We start from the raw sequence: 21439 nt of genomic DNA on the forward strand, positions 1-21439 counted from the left end.
AAACTCTAACACCACCGTTATTTCGAAACTTAACGAGTTTCCATTATTTCGAACAATTTATTACGAATTTAGTTATAAAATGTATCAAGGTACTTGTTAGATGAATGTAGGTACTTTAATTTAGGAGTAAGTCGTTCACGACTCCGCCATAAGTATCGAAAAACAAATTTTTTTAGCGTAAGACTTTTAAGATGTAATTATTCCTTTGAATCGGTTTGAATGCATACTTTCGTATCGAATTAAGTGCCTTACGAATTCTTAAATGCTCATTATACGTATATATAAGAATAAAACATATCTTATTCTAGTTTTTTTTTTAAATCTATTAATCATGTTATGTAGCAATGATCGAAGAAATTCGTAATTGTAGTTTTGTATGATATCACAATAAATTTATATTTGAATATGACTGAAATTTATAAATCCGTCCTTTGACATTCAAAATTTACTTATATTCGTTAATATCATGGAATATTGTGTATTTTATATTTCATAGTCACATTAAATATTTGTTTAGTTAAGTATCACTGTAAATTAATCAACTTAGATATATTTTGGTATTATGTATTATCATTGGAGATTTTAGTATATTTTCCATTTGAATTTGTATTTAAAATATCGAAATAAAAATTGTAAAATTAACATCTTCGTTTCATTTAGTAGAATATAATTAAAAAAAAACTTATTGCAGTCTAAAAATGTATATTTATTTTATATAAATATAATATTATGGCTTATGGATGGAATGGAATGAGTATCACATCACAAGTTTCATCATTAACATTATTTTGACTTGTCTTAATCATCACCTTTAATACAAAAAACAAATGAAATAGTGCAAAAACACACAGATAAAAAACGTCTAAAATATAATCTTAAAGATTTGTGTAATTAATGCATATAACTTTATTACAGCGATAAAATATTAAGAAACATTTGAAAAATGAAATTTATAAAAGTATAAAATATAATGTACTTCGATTTCATATAAAAATTCGTAGTAGTCTAATCACTTATTGTATATAAAATATAAGGATTTCTGAAAAATTTAATTGTGCACGAGAAAATCTATGTAAACTATCACAACACATATCGTTTTCAATATTCAAAATCACACATGGGGTCCTTATTAAATGCATTTATCAAAATATATTGATTTGTAAAAAATATTAATTATTTAAAAAAAAATCATATAGCCGTATCGATCATGGGTCCTGGGTGAGATAGCGCTTGCTTCCTTTCTTGTACCGCTGTGACCAGTTTCCTGTAGGGCCCTAGAGGAAGGCCGAGAGATTTCAAATCGCTTTCAGTAAGTAACATAAGGGCGTCTAGATCTATTTGTTCGTCCTTAAACTTCTGTATATATTGCGAGAGGCCCCACGCAGTCAGAAATCGTTCGAGCGACGAGTACCCCGACTCCTCTGCTTCAGCTTCTTCGTCTGATGTTATTGTTGAGCTTCCTGAAAAGTTATTAACTAGTTTTTATTCGCCTGTTTATAATAACACTTTAGTTATTACTTTTAATTTAAAAAATAATAAAAAAACGCACTTATATCAGTACAATAATAGTCATAATCTACTTAAATGTCATTGATATTAAAAAAATTGATATTAAAAACAAATCAGAAATTATTCCATATTTATAAAGTAATATATATTTTATTAGTATGAAGTATCAATGGAATATTCATAGTAATTACATATACAGAGTAATAAAAGAAATCGTATTTGAACAGCTGCGATTTGGCGACACTTAACAGTTATAACGACTTTATATTTAATTTTGTCTGGACTAAAATTAAATAATTGTTTTTACATAATGGTGAGATTTTTTATTATATTTAATATTTAAATTAACTATTGTTACGCTTAAACATTTCTATTGTCTATGTTTTAATCAACCTTGTATAACTAGTGACGTAATTTAAAATGTAACTGTTGGTATATTTTTTAATTAATTATTAATATTAAAAAAATATTAAAATATTTGACAACATTCACATATCTACATGATATACATTTGATCCCAATGTATGTAGCTGAAGCACTTGTGTTATGGAAAATCGGAGGTAACGACCATAACACAAACACCCAGACCCAGGACTACATAGAAAACTAATGAAAATTTTTTACATCGACTCGGCCGGGAATCTCGGAATGGCGTACCCATGACAATGACACTGTAAGAAATATTAACTATTCCTTACATCGTCAATGTGCCACCAACCTCGGGAACTAAGATGTTATGTCCCTTGTGCCTGTAGTTACACTGGCTCACTCACCCTTCAAACCGGAACACAACAATACTGAGTACTGTTATTTGGCGGAAGAATAACTGATGAGTGGGTGGTACCTACCCAGACGGGCTAGCACAAAGCCCTACTACCAAGTAAAACTCCACCACGGTGGTCGTTTATTTATTATTGTATTCATAATTTTAAACATTATCTTTTAACATAACTGTCGAGGGGACCTGTTAATTCAAGTTAAATTAAGTACAAGTTCAAGTACGCACCGGATTGTGTGGAGTTCCACTCGGCGGGCTGGTAGGCGTGTCGGGCGGCGAGCGAGCCGGCCGAGCCGATGGACAGCTCCTCGCTGGCTGGCAGCGCGCTCAGGGTCGCTGTGATGGACCGCCTGGAATACAAATCCAAGGTTCAACGGCACTATATTCATATACAATTTTTTTATATCATAATCTTGTAAAGAGACTCGAGATGGCCCAGTGGTTAGAACGCGTGCATCTTAACCGACGATTGCGGGTTCAAACCCAGGCAAGCACCTCTGATTCATCATGTGCTTAATTTGTCTTTATAATTCATCTCGTGCTCAGCGGTGAAGGAAAACATCGTGAGGTAACCTGCATGTGACAAATTTCATAGAAATTCTGCCATATGTGTATTCCACTAAGCCGCATTGGAACAGCGTTGTGGAATATGTTCCAAACCTTCTCCTCAAAGGGAGGGGAGGCCTTTAGCCCATCAGTGGGAATTTACAGGCTGTTGTTGGAATCTTGTAAATGGGTTATGGGTCATCTCATAAATGGTCACCACCGTCCATATACTTTGGCACTGTAGGAAATAGTAACCAATACACAAAGCAAATAAAAAACCTTGGGCAATTAGAGGTTAAGTCTCTTGTATTGGAGTTACATTGGCTCACGTACTCTTCAAACCAGGCGCATATACAACAATAATTTGTAATAGTGTTTGGCGATTCTATGATAGTGGATCTAGCCAGACATGATTGCAACGCCCAATCAGCAAAATAACATTTAAATGGTATTTATTGAATTTTGTTTTTCTTTACAATGTAAGTTGTCGTAAATATAATATAGTGTGTTTGTGTAACCTGAAGGCAACGCTCCCGAAGCCCGGCCTGTCGAATATGCTCGCTGGTTCCTGCAACAGCACCTCCTGTCCGATACCGTTGTCCTCAGCTTGCGCTGCTGCTAAGAAGTCCGGCTGGCTGGCCGATCTGTTACATAAATTAAATCAAATCAAACCAAATCAAACTAAACCTTATTCAAGTAGGCTTTTATACAACGACAACAACAACCTGTAAATTCCCACTGCTGGGCTAAAGGCCTCCTCTCCCTTTGAGGAGATGGTTTGGAACTTATTCCACCACGCTGTTCCAATGCGGGTTGGTGGAATACACGATGTTTTCCTTCACCGTTGAGCACGAGATGAATTATAAAGACAAATTAAGTACACGAATCAGCGGTGCTTGCCTGGGTTTGAACCCGTAATCATCGGTTAAGATGCACGCGTTCTAACCACTGGGTCATCTCGACTCTTTTCTTTTTAGGCTTTTATAAGCACTTTTGAATCGTCATTTAACAATTAAGTGAAGTTACCATTTCAGAAAGTAGATTCTACTGAGAAGTACCGGCAAAGAAACTCAGTAGTTACTCAATTTGTATGAATGTGAGATGAACCAATCCTAATGAAAGTTGGCACTTGAACTACAAATTGATATGTTTCTTTGTGTCGTATACATTGCCAAACCATACCATTCATCCAATAGAGTTGAACTTACGTGTAATTCTTATTAACACTGTAGTACAAGTGTCTAGCATAGTATCAACAATTGTATCGGTTAATGGAATTTGAATTGAATGTTGAGATGGAATATTTGATCATATATATAAATCAATATAAGCAGTTTTGCAAATTTTAGTTTCAAAAAAAAATGTCGTAAGGTGTTAGAAATAAAAATGAATGCTTATGTAATTTCTTGGAAGTTTATGCTTGCTATATACCAAGTTTGATCAATTCGAATTAGTGGTTTGGCGGCGAATCAGAGAAAGGTAAACAAAGTGATATACTTTCTCATTTATTAAAAAAAAATGTAGAAAGGAGTCAAATTGTCTATGTCTTTGATAAAATATTTGACAGTACGTCAGTAAGCTTAAGTCTTAGATCGAAGAGTCTGTAGTAATAATAATACTGGTTATATACATATATAGAAACAATGACATAGATACAGATGTTAGTGTCAGGAGTTAGGTCAGTAGTAATAATAAATCTGTTTTGCATTACAACAAAACAGTTATTATGTGTGTGAGAAAACACACAGCATTGGTTGAAGAAGCATCCATAAATCTTACCATAAACAATTATAGAATAGAAGTTCATCTTACCTCTCTTTCCATCCTTTGTTACCTTTCTCTTTCACTCACAGCAGAGCGCGCCATCTTGTTTCAAATTTGCGCGCCACTGACCTTGTTAAATCATAGTCTTCATCAACCACCAGCAAGCACCTTGCTACAATGCTGTGTGTTTTCTCACACACATAATAACTGTTTTGTTGTAATGCAAAACAGATTTATTATATGTGTATCTAAAACACACAGCATTGGTTGAAGACCTGTTTGATATCTGCTGGTGTAAGAATACAAACGCTATGTGAATTATAATCAATTAAATCCATCAAAATGTTTACTATATCCTGTTTATTCAACTGGCTTCCTGAACCTTATAACTTACTATACTTGTCATGTCACTACAAATTATATTTCAAAATAAATTTTATATCCATCTTATTATTATTGAAATTATATACAAAATAAAAAATATCTCAGGAACTAATAAGTTAGAAACAAATCTAAAAATAATCATTAATTCTACCGCTAGGTGAATTAAGTCTCTTTATCAATTGACATTATTTATCTGCAAAAATACACTAAATTTCTAGTTTATATTTTTCTATGTCCTTCCAAGTTAGCAGTAGACATTTAACTAATATAATAACAGTATTTATTCTTTTTAAATATCTGAAAATATTTTCATTAGTAAATCCTACTTATAAAAATAGAAGTATCTTTATTTTTGTCTACAACTCAACAATAATACCATTAAAAGTCTGGGAACTTCTCCAATTACTTCTGCTTAAAATCTCATCTATAGGTCTATTTTCCAACCAGTTTCCAGATACTACATGCTGATCTAGCATTATCTGGTGTTTTCTTATCTGGTGTTGCATCAATGCCCTATTACTTAAATAATATCATTTTCTGTATCAATTTTATCCAGCCTGCTACCATAGTTAGTGTAGCTGGTGTAATCACATGTAATTAATATAATAAGTTATTTAAATCTCCTCTCCAAACAAATAGTGTTGGTAACCCTAATTAATTCTTCGATGTGTCTGAACAAAAGTATTCTTCGGTTTGTTGTTTCAATAATCAACATGTATATTCAGATACATCATAAAGGGTGAAATTCTGAATTCTACTTCCAGAAGCTAAAAGAAGAATTATTTGCTGTTCTTCTAACTGTCAAAAACTGTATTAACCTTTGGCATGTCCCTAAGCCAACTGAATAATAATGATGTGTCTTTCTTTCTTGAGGTCTTTCTGAGGATATAGTTTTTACAATTCTAATTACAAAAAATATATACATATACATACCCACACATACATATACATACACACACACACATATATATATATACATATACACATATATGTATATATATACATACACATACATATATATATATATATACATATATATATATAGATACATACATACACACACATATAAGTATTATTAAGGACACAATAAGTAGAGACTGCGGTCCTATGTAAAAGTACAGTTTGTTAAGCTAACCCATCCTTACAAAAAATTTTGGCTAAAAATGTTGCAACATCTATAACCTGAGGCATCTGGGATCTACTTTGTGTAATTTGCACCATACAATCCATCTCAGTATAGAGACCTTGGAAGTAGTCTTAGTTGCTTCATGCAAACTATGCGCTCTTTTATTACCCCCAACTAGTAGCTTTAACTTTTCTAGTTGTGGTGGGTTCAGATTATTAAATAACGCTGTAGGTTTGGTAATATCAATGGTTCTGCTAGACTGCGTACTCGTAAGTCTGTCGACCAAAATAAACTATGTAGATACACTGTCAAGCTAGTATTATATATGTCCCCTCGCCGTGTTTAGGTGACACAACACCATTGCGGTGGCATTGGACTTGGTGGTGGAAACAGCCATACCCACTAATATTCCCACTGTCGACTGAATGCGTCGAAGCATAAGGCGTAACCCTCTCTGCAGGTCACATACCGTCTTAAGACGAGGCTGCCTTTGAAAGCCAATAAGACGACTTCGGGGACGCCCCATATATTGAATACGGCTTCCGAAGCCGGGGGCAACAAGTGCCATTCCGGCACTGGTCGTTTCATTGAAAGGCGGTCGGCTATGCCGCTGTACCTCCCCGAGAGGTACGCCGCCGAAATTTTTATGTGTAGGCCCCATACTCTAATTACGGCCTCCGAGGCCGGGGGCAACAAGTGCCATTCCGGCACTGGTCGGTTCATTGAAAGGCGGTCGGCTATGCCGCTGTACCTCTCAGAGAGGTACACCGCCGGAAATTTTATATGTAGCCGCTCGGCCAACTTCATTAGCTTCAGTGTCAACTCTAATAAGGATAGAGAGCGCGTATCTCCTTTGTTCTTTATATGCACCACTGGATAGTACACAGGACCTGGACACAGGACTGCCTGTTATATGTCTGTCTGAGTACACTGTAATATCTCTGTGACGTTTGAATACTTCTGGTGTCGCAACCATTTCCTTTACACACGAACCTCGTTAAATTGAGTACCCCAGCCGGCATTCAATGCATTTGTGATCAAGAAGTGTGTGGTCTCCCTCTGGTTTAGATCCACGCAACTGTGGCCTCTGGCTCCGAGCCACCAGTTTAACTCTTGTTTCACACGAGGCGGAACATTTATTTTTTGTTATTTGAACATTTATTTTAAGAAGCCTCTGCATTCGCCAACGGTATAGGCGCCCAGGTGTAATTATCATGTTTGCAAAGCTTAACAGAGCTAATCAGACTTTGTGTCCTTCGGAGGGTTCAATCTCTTAGAACCCTACAGATGGTAACTTTGTCACCTATACCTGAAGTAGGGCCACTGTAAGTGTTCCATAAAATTCCTAGGTATTGCAATTGATGGAATGGTGCCATCAGGGGTTAAATGAAAATTTATATGCCACACTAGAATTTCAAGAATGGTTATGATCTCTCTAACTTGGTTCACCAATAAGCTTCTGTCTTGGTTGGCCAAAAGAAAATTGTTTAGATAGACCATTAGTCGGGAACCTTTTGTATGCAGGATCTGCATTCCAGCTTGATTAGGCGTCAAATGGTAGAGTCATGCTGTAGGATTTTATTGTTCTAGTAAAGATACAGTAGTCATCGCTGTGATTCTTCAATCGGTAGGTGGAAATAGGCTTGTAATAAATCTTAACTATCCAGTTGTTCTTTGTAACAAATCTATAACATTTAATAGATACTAAGTGAAAACACTTTGTTACAACATATGTCTTAGATCTAATGTTGGATGGCCCACCACCCTATTTTCTTTGAACTATTGTAACCCTATTTGTGAATATTTATGTAAGTTAAATTTCCTTAATAATTTGACTGTTTGATACTGAAGAGGTGGTTTTAATTTGAATTTATGTGGACTCTAATAAATAATTACATTTATAATAAGTCTATTACAGTCCACAATAAGTTTTGGAGGCAAACTAGTCAGTTTGCCTCCAAAACTTTGAACTATTTGTTTTAACATCCTCTGAATCCTCTTTATGTTCTTTCCTAAAGTTGGTAGAAATTTCTTTCTTATTGTTTCGAAAGTCAGTGTATTTCATAAATAAACAAAAAAAAAAAAGAAATAATCATTTTTATTGTTTAACTACCTACTAGTCTTAAAATACTTATTTGAATTTTATATCTATGATCTTTTATGTTATAGTTTTAACTAGCTGATGAACAATCATTTGATGTTGTTTTTTCTTTCAATTTGCTAAGCATATTTAGCTATGTTTGTGGACCACTCAAGGACTGAATTAAGGATTGTAAGGCTTCCCTGTTTAATAAATGTTGTGAGCTCAGTGGAACATTTCTTTTAAAATTCCTTACTTTTTCTTTCAATACACTCACCTTGTCTACCACAAACAATCTGCATAATCCTTTTAGAACATCTATATAAGGATGAACCTCGACCAAAGAGAGTTAATACTTTATCAAAGAGCAATGATCCATTTAAATCTTTGGATTTGAAACAGCCCAAATAAAAATATTTATTTTTATTTAATAATTTAAATATCTTGTAAGCTACTTTTAAAATTTCTCTCTATTGCAGCTATGCATTGTCTAAGCCTTCTAATATATTTTCAGATGAGGCTAAAAAATCCTGAGTCTGTTAAAATGACAAGGTTCCACATTAACTTTTAATGTAACAAAACCTTGGGAAGCAGCAAAAGATTGTAATGTTGATTTATAGCTAATTCCCTTCTAAACCTGTGTCAAAATTTTGTAAATGGATAACTTCATCTAAACATTCCTTAATAGCTACAGAAACAATCTTCTACTCATTACACTATAATATGTTTAAATCCCACATCTGTAACTTAGTATTAACAGGACAAAAGTGTACAAAAAAAAATTCACTTGTAAGGCACCTCAATTTTATCCACACACTGAGATCCACATTATTATTTACTTGTGAATTTTGAGTTAGTGCCATAATATAATAAGGGCAACTGAGTAAGTTAGCCTGCCATGTAATCTACCTGATTAACTAGTGAATTAGTTCGCGGGTCCGACCCACTTTGTTAATACTTACATACGTCGCTTATTAGGTGGAGGTGACGTCAAACCTTCCTCATCTTCCGAAGATGTAAAGGAATCTCTCTTATCACTGGACACCTCTGATACATGTCGAGACGACCGCTATTCATCCGAAGTTCGAACCAACGGCATTCGACATATCCTTATTCTTACCTCTACCGTTTACGATACTCATTCGTAAACTGTTTAATTTATGCTATGAAAGCACTTTTAAGGTGATTTTTTGTTTAAAAACAAAAACCCACCTAAAAATCACTATATTAAGTAATTTTTGAACTTTTAAAAGTCTATAGAAAATTTTCAATGTTTACGCGGCAAGATTTACAAACGCTATGATTTAACAAGGTCAGTGGCGCGCAAATTTGAAACAAGATGGCGCGCTCTGCTGTGAGTGAAAGAGAAAGGTAACAAAGGATGGAAAGAGAGGTAAGATGAACTTCTATTCTATAATTGTTTATGGTAAGATTTATGGATGCTTCTTCAACCAATGCTGTGTGTTTTAGATACACATATAATAATACTGGTTATATACATGCAACAATGACATAGATACAGATGTTAGTGTCAGACATGAATGGACCTGGTCAAAGTGGCTTTCCGGGGCTCGGGGTCGGTGAAGACGTCGGCGACGGCGCCGCGCTGCTGCGGGCCGGCGCCGAACGTGCCCACGTACATGACCTCCGAGTCGCGCCGCAGCCCGCTCAGTGACGTCACCGAGCGCCGCCCCTTCTCCACCTCGCCCACCTGGAACGTTCCACGACGAGCTCAAGGGCGCTTCGATATACCCGCATATATATTTATCTACTAGACTTGACTATCATTGCTGAGATGCCAACACCGAAAACCCAAGACTTGACTATCGATGCTTTGCACACTGTCCTGTCTACTGTCTGTGACTGTCCTAGTCTAGTCACTGAGTCACTAGTCCTGAGCCTACTTTAGAACGGTCGATTTGAGATTTCTTTAGTCTCTTTGGACACGTTATAAAAAATACGTTAGTAATGTTCAAAATTTTTGTGTTGTTTACAAACGATTATGTTGATTAAAATGTATGTTCTCCCATCGCTTTAAAGTCAAAATTATACAAACAATGAAATGGACTTACTCATAGACTATGAACAGTCAAAGTTATACAAACAATGAAATGGAATTACTCATAGACTATGGTACGATGGTAAATCATTTCTAGTATTGTAAATTTGCTACTAACGACGAGATCGAAGGTCATGTCCCTTATTTATTACACTAGCTCATTCAACCTTCAAACGATCACATATATTGTATTACGTATCGATAGAATAAATGGCAAGTATATAGAATTCAGACGATCGATAAATACCCATGCTATTATTATTGTCGATTACCTTAAAATCGTCTTTCGCCGGTGTATTCTTCCCCAATGTACCGTTTCGTAGTTTACTGGCGAGAGCCTTCTTGTACACCGCCCCGCGCCCCCTCGCCCCGGAGTTGACCGTCCCCACCAGCGCACTGTACGTCGGTCGAGGTTGTTCTTCTAACAGATTCCCTGAGATAACAAATATTTACATCAAAATGGAACATTACGATCAAAGAAATGGTCCATATTCTATTTAAAGATTAGGGAACAATTCATTTATTGCACATACTTTTGGGACATTGGTAACACATGACAGTGAAAAAAGGGATATTTGAAATAATATTGAAGTAAGTATATGACGAACGTGAACGACTAGTCTTATATTTTGAATATCATCATATCTGATAACGAGCTGATGAATTCCTCGTTATATATAATTTAGAGTGCAGTCTGTTTCGATAGCAAGAAGACTATAAGTTTTTATGACAATGTTATTTAAAGTAAACAAAAATAAAGTCGACTAGACGTCGAATCTTAAATATTAATACAGATGTTTTATGCAGTTGAATGAACTATTTTGGAGTTACATATGAGCACTTTTGTCCAAACCTTGGCTTGAAGACCGAGTCATCTTTTGCTTTAAAGCCATCAGAACATTGCTGGGCCTGTGCGGCATCGGCGTGATGTCCTCGTTGTATCCCGTCTCCCATTCCCTTGCCAACTTCTTCAATTCCTTCTCCGCCAGCACCTCTGCCTTACTTTGCCTCTTCGTGTACTGTTTCTGTACTTTCTCGTGATCTTTTTTCGCCTTCTCCTTTAATGACTTCGCTTTCTTTCTGTAATTTATTAAATAATTCGTTATTTTTGCCCCGACTAACTAATGGAGAACTAAATTTAACGAATGGAGACTTAATAATCTGTCTTTAGATGGCGCAATAAAAGTTAAGGAAACTATATCGTTCAGGTTAAAGAACTTCATTACTCATAATATAAAGAAACTCACAGTTCGCTTTGCAAGGAGCAAAACATTTAACTTATATACAAAGTTTGTTTTAGTGGTAGAATGTGTCGGCAGTGTATCACTACATCTACATTGACCCAAAAGAAACGAGTATAGTCAGAGCATAGTAGAGTCAGCCAAAGTCACACATACTTGTCATTGTGTTCCAATTTCCCCGTCGCTTGGTCCAGAAAACGTAAAATGTCGTCCCGACCATTGATGCCAGCCAGCTCCTGGGCCGTGTGTCCATCCACGTCTATAGAATACATGTTGGCTCCAAAATTGACAAGGAACGTAACACATTCTTTGTGTCCCCTCGCGGCTGCGAGGTGAAGGGCTGTATTGCCAAAGTAATCGGCTTTGTCAGGCTCACCCCTAGAATAATAAAATTTGTTAACACAAATGTATCATAAACATGAGTTATTTTTGTTTATTTATGGCCGGCAAATGTTCTCTAAACTATTGGAGAACATTGGTGGCCAATGTTGTCTAATAGTTTGGAGTACACACAAATTTGTATTGTACTTAATTAAGTGCAAGTTATAAAGTAATAAAGTAGGGACAAAGCTTCAATTAGACTACTTTTATAAATTAATTTTAATTAAATGAAGACAAAAGACAGACAAAATATTTCTGCGAATAAATCAATTAGGATTTTATCGCTGGTATATTAGTAAGAGCATCACATTGTGCTGCATTGTGGATTAACATCAAACTTATGTAAAGTAAAATACATCCTCTCTGATTAAAAAGTAGGAAGCGTTCTGTTCAGCTCTACCGAGCAGACGGGTTGGCAGATAAAAATCTGCATTTCTTTCAATATATACTGATTTTCGCCCACGATTTTCTTCACTTCCGAGCGAATATTGACCTCATTAACACCAAACAAGCTTAGATCAACTATTATGTTTACTGTGACAAAGAGGTAAAAGTGTTTTGTTTATATGTAACAACCTAAGTAATGATTCAACTGTAAATAAATGTACGAAACTTCTGCTATGAAATATGACCTATATTTAAGTCAAATCGTTTTCATAATTAATAAATTGTTCCCATTCGAAATCTGGGCTTCACTAGTATTAAATAAAAACAAGAGAAATTGAAATGTCAAACCATCTCCCGTCTCTTAGGATTGGAGTATATATCTAGGGCTATCTAGATCTACCCTATATCTATCTAGGGCTTGGTGGATATTGGATAAACATATTAGTAAAAACATCCTGTTAACGGCTCAATGCTGGCCAAATACATCCTTGCCCTTTGTGGTGGGATTTTGGAGTTTATAAGCTGTTTCAATACGGGTTGGTGGACTGTGACAGACTTTCATCAACCACGTGGGTTTCTCATAATGATATCGTCGTGCACGAATGAATTATAATTTTTCTTTTATGGTATAGTTTGGTGGACGAGCAGATGGGCCACCTGATGGTAAGTGGTAACCATCACCCATAGACAATGAAGCTGTAAGAAATATTAACTATTCCTTACATCGTCAATGTGCCATCAACCTTGGGAACTAAGTTGTTATATCCCTTGCGCCTCCAGTTACACTGGCTCACTCACCCTTCAAACCGGGACACAACAATACTGAGTACTGTTATTTGGCGGTAGAATAACTGATGAGTGGGTGGTATCTACCCAGACGGGCTTGCACAAAGCCCTACCACCAAGAAATAAATATAAATTATGCACAGTGGTGCTTTTGTTTTGAATCCAGAATCATCGGTAAGATGTTTTATATCCAGATATTTTAACAGTGCCTTGGATTTAAAATAACTATATATAAGATAGCAAAATTTTCATATTAAAATGTAATCATGGACATTATCAATTATGTCTTGGAAAAAGTGCGTCCAATCGGTAATCGCAAAATATTAATTTTATCTATATTGATATAAAATATAACATGTTAGCAAATTCTTATATTTATTTATTTGAATTTACATATTTTCTATCATTTATTTCAATTTCAATCGAAAGATTAAAATCGAAACTATTCTTAGAATAAATGAAATTCAGTAGTAAATGAATTACAATAGTATTACGATAAGCCTACATGGACGTAATCTACGTTTGATACAAACGTTATAGGATTATCAGTATTTGGTGTTATTTGCTTTAGAAGAAAAAATGACACACGGTAATCAATACTTATGATTACAAAGAGGATCTAATTTAATTTTTTATCACCTATTATAAATAATACACATATTCCAGCGCCACGTTTATCCATCTGTTAGTGTATTTAAAAAAACTACAATCTCTACTTTTTATGTGTTTGTTTTGTATTAAGTACGCGTTTGAATTTAACAAAAAGAAATTATTGTAGCCAAAGTTACTCCCTATGATATCAATTATCTGCCAGTGAAAGTCCTGTCAAAATCGGTTCAGCCGTTCCAGATATTAGCCGGAACAAACAGACCGATAGACAGACAGACAGACAAAATTTGTAAAAAGTGTTATTTTAGTATAAGCACCGTGTATAGATAAATATGCGTTAAGTAAAAAAGGGCTATTTTAATATTACTAACAAACACTCCAATTGATGTATAGATGATGTATATATGAATGTATAGATAATACACGAACGAAAAGATCAATCTAATAGTTTACGTACCCCCGTCCGCAAAGCAGTCTCAGCGCCTCTATGTGACCCTCGAAGGCTGCCCATAATGTCGGCGTCATACCAGATTCGTCTTTGTTGTTGCATTCTTTCCTCGTCGCCTCTCGGAGGACTTCCAGCAGTCCGTCCTTGGCGGCTCTGAAATTACATTAACATTTTAAAATATATATTATTATTAATATATATATATTATTATATATATACAATACATTTTGTATGTTACTTAAACAACAGGTTGTTAGGTAATGTGTAACTTCTAACATATTAAAAGTATACAATCCAGTGGCGGATTTACCAATAGGCTAAGTAGGCTGGAGCCTAAGGCGGCAGATTTAGAGGGGCGGCAAATTTATTCCAAAATTTGTTATTGTCTTACAGAAATTAATAAAAAAAAAACACATTACGTCCGTAATCCGTATACTCGTCACTACATAGGGGGTTGGAAAAATAATCTAGTAAATGACAGAAATATCATCTAGTTTATAATAATACTAATAATGGGAAAAACCGATGTAATGAGGACGATAGAACACAAATCATAAATTTTGCAAAAAAAAAGAATTGTATGTTTTGAACGCTAATGTTGTTTAAACCTATAAAGATGTATCACCTCGAATGTGACCCATATTCATTTTTTTTGTGTTTAGTGATAAGTCGATGGTGTAACATATACAATAAATAAATAAATATCCTAGCGCCAAACAGCAGTACTGAGAATTGTGTTTCGGTTTGAAAAGTGAGTAAGCCAGTGTAACTATAGGCACAAGGGACATTACATCATAGTTCCCAAGCTCGGAGGCGCATCGGCGATGTAAGTAATGATTAATATTTCTTACAGCTCCATTGTCTATGGGCGGTGGAGACCACTTATCATCAGGTGGCCCGTTTACTTTCCCCTCATATCATAAAAAATAAAACATAGCGCATATGCAATAAATTATATACTTCGACCCAGGCAGATTTCTATATGGGTGGTAGCTTTACTTAATATGTTTTGTTAAATGACTCATAAATCAGAAGAGTTTGTAAATGGCTATTTAAATAATGTATTTTTTTCATTTTGATCTATGTTTGAAAGTAGTACAGAAGCACGGCTGTCCTAAACCCGTACTTATACATAGGAGGGCAATGTGACTTAATCAGACACATACAGAATAATGGTGTTGCCTGATCTCTGATATAAAGAATCACTGGCATAACCTTCACTTCATTGATATTATTTTGAAACAGCAACCATGTAACTTTTTTGGCCTATCTCGAAATGTGTAACTGTATTGGATATACAGCCAGTTAGAACTGTTTTCGACTTAAATAGTGCAGTTGGACAGATTTGGGTTGAAAACAATAACGATTGTGCGTAATATATCCCAGCAATTGTAATACTATAATAAGAATAAAATTATAACAATAGTATTAACGTAAATGCCCGGAAGCAATGAAAAGTGAAGCATGTCATGACAAGGTGTAACAATAGCTAATAATGAATGACTTTCACCGTGATGAGGCAATGTCGCCGTGTGAACAGTCTCGCAGCCGATAGCGCTGAAGCGGTTCATAGGTGGCCGTAGATCAACGCACTTTGTACACAGTTTGACAGGCATTTAAAAAAAAACAATTTTCTTTAAACAACACAAAATATAAGAATATAATGCCCAAGCATTCTCAACCGTCGGCCTTAGTAGGTTTAGGAACGAACGTTTGTAGATATATACAAAAATAAAAACTAAATATTAAAAGAAAAAGATTTACGTATTATACCTTCTTACATATACATTTAATTTCAAGGGCTACTGAAAGTACTTTTATCAAACGTTTCTTTTATCATTTCAACCAAATAATGACGACCTACTGGACCGAATACCAGTTCAACCAGGCCGATCAAATCGGAGCAAGTACAGCCGTGTTCTCACGCGCCTAATTTGTGTTTTTAAATGATTATGTGTTCGATGGAGTCGTTGGAGACGAAAAACATTGTGAGGCAGCCTGTACGCGTCAGATAAATTGTCATATCACTGCACCGTTTCTCTTATGTGTAACTATGGGAATCCGAGCACTTGCGTTTAAAATCAAAGACGAGTCATCAAATGTTTTTGGGTTTTTCTGTTAAGAAATTCTATGGAGTCCGTTGTCTGGATATTCACAGCTTCTTTATTCCTAGCAAAGAACGAAAAGTCGTATGTCCTGCGCCTGATTTTTACAATCGTGTCGGATATACCGACCAATCAAAGTTTTATCATAGAGGATGCACCAGATGCTTACAGATCTTGTTTATACCACATACATAAGTACTATAGGACCGACATATTATAAATAGGTATCTTTGAATAATAGCAGAAATCAATCAGGAGGAAATCGGCTATGTATCCATCAGCATTGGAGCAGCCAGATGCTTAAATTCTACATAGTAGAAGATAAGGCCAATATACGTATAATTTAGTATGATTAAGATTATTTTATTTTATTTTAATTTGAAAACATATGACATGGATGGTATACGTGTCACATGTTAGGATACATTATGATATTTTATATATGACAAGATATCGATGTCACATAATATGATTTAACACAATTCAATATGTGTTGGTTACATTTTCTCACTTACATTAGTCTTCATTATTTTTTATTAGAATGATTGTCACATTTTTTATATTACACTTAGTACGTATACCATACTGACGTTGAGATAAAAAGTATAATATAAAAAATACGATAGATAAAATATACCAGCCTGAGGAGGATTATCGTAAATTAATTGTGAATATCTAAGTAATTCGGTTTTATCAGTTTTATATAACTTTATACGGTCTGTAACATTGAACACTATGAAAAGTATATCAATTTGTAGACTTTCTTAAGGATTCAATCGTGTCTACTTTTCCAATTATATTTATTGATGGACGGGCAAAAAAGCCACCAGATTGTAAGTGGTTCATAGACATTGACGCTGTTTAAATATATAACAGGACAGCAAGACCAATCAAAGATAGCATGTCTCTTGTTCTTATAGTTATACTACCTCACTAACTTTTAAAACCGGAACACAGCAATTGGTAATAATTATTAAGATTATCTGACGAGTGAATGGTACCTACCCAAACCGACCTGTAGTAAATTATAACATACGATTTGTCCCTAAAAATAAACTATTACAATTACAAATATATAAATCGTCCAGGAGAACCTACTTAGATTAATGTTTACGACTGTTGCTTCGATGTGGATTGGTCGACATATAAATATATTTTTGATATATATTTTTCTATATATATAAGTTTATTATTTATAATATATACGATTAATGTCACATCTGCTGATGGGATAAGATGACTAATAGCAATGGTTAGGTACCGGTGGTTATTCACCTCGCGAACAATGAAACTATTTCACAGTACGGTTCTAAATTGCCAAGATCTGTCAAAACTTGAATCAATTGCTCGCGTTATTCATTCATTCATTCGCAAATGTATTATTACTGTTTATAAATTTGACAATATTATACATATAACATTGCTTTTTTTTTAAATATAATTTGACATGAACATTTAAATAAATAGTATGAAATATATCGGTTTAAATTGTTTTAATATTTATTATTAAAGCGAATATTGGTAAGGAATAGTCGAGCTTTACTAAATTGGAAGTTACGTTTTTCCTTAAAAAAATTATAAACAGTTTGTGACATAAGATTATATACATATGTCTTAAATGTCGCTGAACTATAAATAATATATCCAATTGTTGCCCTTCATAATCTATTCTTGTATGTTGCTAACTTAACGAAATTGAAATGAATATTCGAAGTGAGAATTTGGAGATGACTTTGTATGTATCGAGCAGTTAGAAGAGGACAACAGTGCCAGATTCGAATAGGTTTAATTTTAGTTTAGGTGATAAAGAAGCGAGATGACATTATAAACTTAGACAGTGAAGTTACTTGGGTAAAAGTTTATGACAAGATGATGCAAAGTCGAAAAGAGTCGAGATGGCCCAGTGGTTAGAACGCGTGCATCTTAACCGATTATTGCGGGTTCAAACCCAGGCAAGCATCGCTGATTCATGTGCTTAATTTGTCTTCAATATTCATCTCGTGCTCAGCGGTGAAGGAAAAACTCGTGAGGAAAAACCTGCATGTGACAAATTTCATAGAAATTCTGCCACATGTGTATTCTACCAACCCGCATTAGAACAGCGTGGTGGAAGATGTTCCAAACCTTCTCCTCAAAGGGAGAGGAGGCCAGCCGAGCAGTGGAATTTACAGGCTGTTGTTGATGCAAAGTGGTGTCACAAATCGAAGAATAAAGATCTGGATTATTTTCATTCATCTCCAAAGCCAGTTGTTTCTGCGTTTATTATCGCTACGAGGCTACTTTAGTAACCTGACACCTGCATTGATCGATACGCTGATAATATAAGACCTCTTTTAAACTGAATCTAATTCCTTCGACGTTAGGTTTGAAATTGTTTTGTTTTTATTATTGCAACATTTTTATCCCTCATACGGGTATGGTTACTGAAGCGTATACATGCAGGGTGAATTATTGTTTGTTGACTGATAATTTTTAACTGTTGCCTTTTTACGAGTAGGTAATATGTTGCTCATATTATCGTAGTTATTTATTTAAGCATAATTAATTTATTTAGTTATTAATTAGGTTATTTTGATTAAATTACAACTGTTTTATTAAATATTAACTTAGTCAATAAAAGTTAACTTTACTCATACTAATATATATTCCAGATGTGAGTCTATTTTATTGAATATTTTCATAGTTGTTATTACAGTGTCCAAAAGGCACAGGACAGAGTACAAGACTGCAGTTTTGTTCAGTCTGTTTATCAGATAAAGATTCTGGTGAAAGAAATCTTTGTTAAAGATATCTCATCTTTTTTTAGATAGCTACATACAGTGTCATTAATTTACGATTTTTTTCATATATTACATTTGTGTCACAAATGTTTTGGTCAAAATTATATGTATAACCTCTAATATAGTTTTTTTGTTTCATTATCACGGCCCTTTTGTCAGAAGCTCAGCGGGTTTACGGAAGTGTAAGGTTGTAGGAAACACGGTCCGTGAGCCGTCAAAGCGGTTCAATGTCCTGAATAATTTTGACGAACTAACCGAATTGATTCGCGGTAATTTTCGTGACAAATCTGTATCGGTACACAGGTTATATTCATTGTCGACTAGTTCATTTCAGTTGCTTTGAATAATAATAACAACTAAATGAATTATTTGTTATATTTATAACTAGTAATATTGCTATATAAAATTTACATATTGCACCGGTGTCTTTTATAAATCAGTTTTATTTTAGATATACAATCACAAATATGGCTAACGAGTATATGCTTGCATTTTAAGGTAGACTTCTAGATACCCATAAACAATCTTAGATTTCACGTTTTTATAAACGGCCAACATTATAAGTGATGTCGGAATAGAATCAATCTCTTCGTTTGAGAGTGAACTAGAACCTTCTTTTATTGTTGCTCAAAATTATTCAGCCTAAAATGGATATATACTTTTTAATACCACGTATCGTGGCGACTTAAACCTTGACAAATTAAAAAAAAAAAACATTACGTAAATTATCTGTGCAATTTGTTTTGATGCTTAAGTAGGTAGAAGGTTTTAAAAATAGGTTTGTTTTCTTCACACGCATACGGAAGAAGCCTGTCGGAACAGTTAGTTGATTATAGAAATTGGATATCACTTCCAGTACTTAACTAGAGAATATCCGATTTCTAGTTGGCACGCACTTGGAGGAAGAGTTAAATAATAATTAGTCTTAATACCATTGCTTAAAGTTCTTTTTGATAGTGTTCAACACTCATTTTTTTAGTTCTGTTAGACTTGTTTACATGCATGTTATCTTAGCGTTTCTAAGTAAATCTTTAAGCACACATGCCAATTTGTAGCCAGTTTGGATGCTTTTGATTTGTAAACCACAAATGAGATGTAACTGGTAATATCGCTATCCCTTTCTAATGTACTTTAAATTGAAGGGGATAACGAATATTATTTTATCGTAGTTTAATTCGAAATAGTGCAGAACAAAATCGATCGAGAACCTCCTTATTCGTAGATACTGTTAACAGTAACCATAGAAAACATTAACAGATGTTTTGCTCGATATGTTTAAAAATATGTAATATAATAAATTTCGTTTATAGAAATAATACTGTTGTAAGTTTTTAATTAGTGTTATTGTAACTAAGTAGTAATAAGTATATAATACGTATTTTTAATATTTTTTAAAAATTTAGGCATTTAATTCTATGCGGCATGTGAACCAGCGTGAAGCAATTATTTTAATTAGCAATCTTCTAATTTAGTTTAATGAATAAGTGATATGAATAAAGCGCTGAAGCATTTTTAAATTTTGTATGTACACAATATAAGGCATCACTTTCGCAAACTAATTTAGCATGATTTATAATAGTGATTTAAATAAGTTAAAAATGCAACAATACGGTTTCTTGTTTTAAAAAAGGGGTCAGAAATATATAATTTCTTGTTCTATCATCCGCTAGAACCATCGATGTATATTATAATCTTATCTTTGCGAATGGTCAGATAATCGGAATTCCAATCAAAATACTAAGTGACATGGTATGTATACTCACTTGTGAAATCTATCTGTTGTCATTTTGTACTTTTTTCACACTCTTATTTGAATATTCTCGTAAAACTTCAGCAATAGTTTGTTCAACTCATTTTCAATAACTTCGTCTAACACCGCGAAATTGATAACACGAGAAAGTTTCTGCTTTGTCACACTTTACACTTCAATTCTTTTAAATTGTATAGTTTTATTTGTATCATAATATTCTTTCATAAAACACTGATATATTGTATTTTTATAAGACAAAAGTTTTTTTAACTAACGGAACTTTTCAACCATACTGACAAGTTATTTGCAAAAATGTAAATTTCGTCAATTTTAATTAGTACTGTTTTTGTATTTAATTTAAAGTTATATTTTATGTTACAACGAACTTAACCAACGTACACCTGATTCGTGAGAAAAAAACGAATACCAACTGAGCCACAGTGAATATAGTCACAATAGATTACAATGACCTCGTTGATAAATGTTAGCGCCATCTATTGCAGTACTTCCACATCTCTTATTCAAAAATAAACTTTACCAAGATCGTTTCAATTACGCCATCTATTATTGAATAGTAAACATCTTGCTTACATTTCTCACCACTAGGTGGCGGGAAGTTTTAATTTATTTTATATTTTTAGCAAAAACTCTAAACAGTGTCACACATTATAATGGTAAAAGATAAGACTTAAAAGATGCATATACT

At 34.1% G+C, this 21439-nt stretch overlaps 1 protein-coding gene across 1 annotated transcript; it reads right to left on the reverse strand.

Annotated features, from left to right (window-relative positions):
- Positions 1–685: 685 nt before the first annotated feature.
- On the reverse strand, positions 686–21159 carry LOC124529725 (Usher syndrome type-1G protein homolog). The gene is made up of 9 exons (XM_047103621.1): positions 20747–21159; positions 14108–14251; positions 11644–11865; positions 11100–11326; positions 10519–10679; positions 9735–9898; positions 3352–3477; positions 2516–2637; positions 686–1460 (listed from the first exon to the last, which is right to left on the reverse strand). The coding sequence occupies exons 1-9, from the start codon at positions 20767–20769 to the stop codon at positions 1189–1191; spliced, it is 1461 nt and encodes a 486-aa protein (XP_046959577.1). The 5' UTR covers positions 20770–21159; the 3' UTR covers positions 686–1188.
- Between the last annotated feature and the right edge of the window lie 280 nt (positions 21160–21439).

The sequence above is a fragment of the Vanessa cardui genome, chromosome 5, assembly GCF_905220365.1.
Source record: "Vanessa cardui chromosome 5, ilVanCard2.1, whole genome shotgun sequence".
Classification (NCBI taxonomy): Eukaryota; Metazoa; Arthropoda; class Insecta; order Lepidoptera; family Nymphalidae; genus Vanessa; species Vanessa cardui.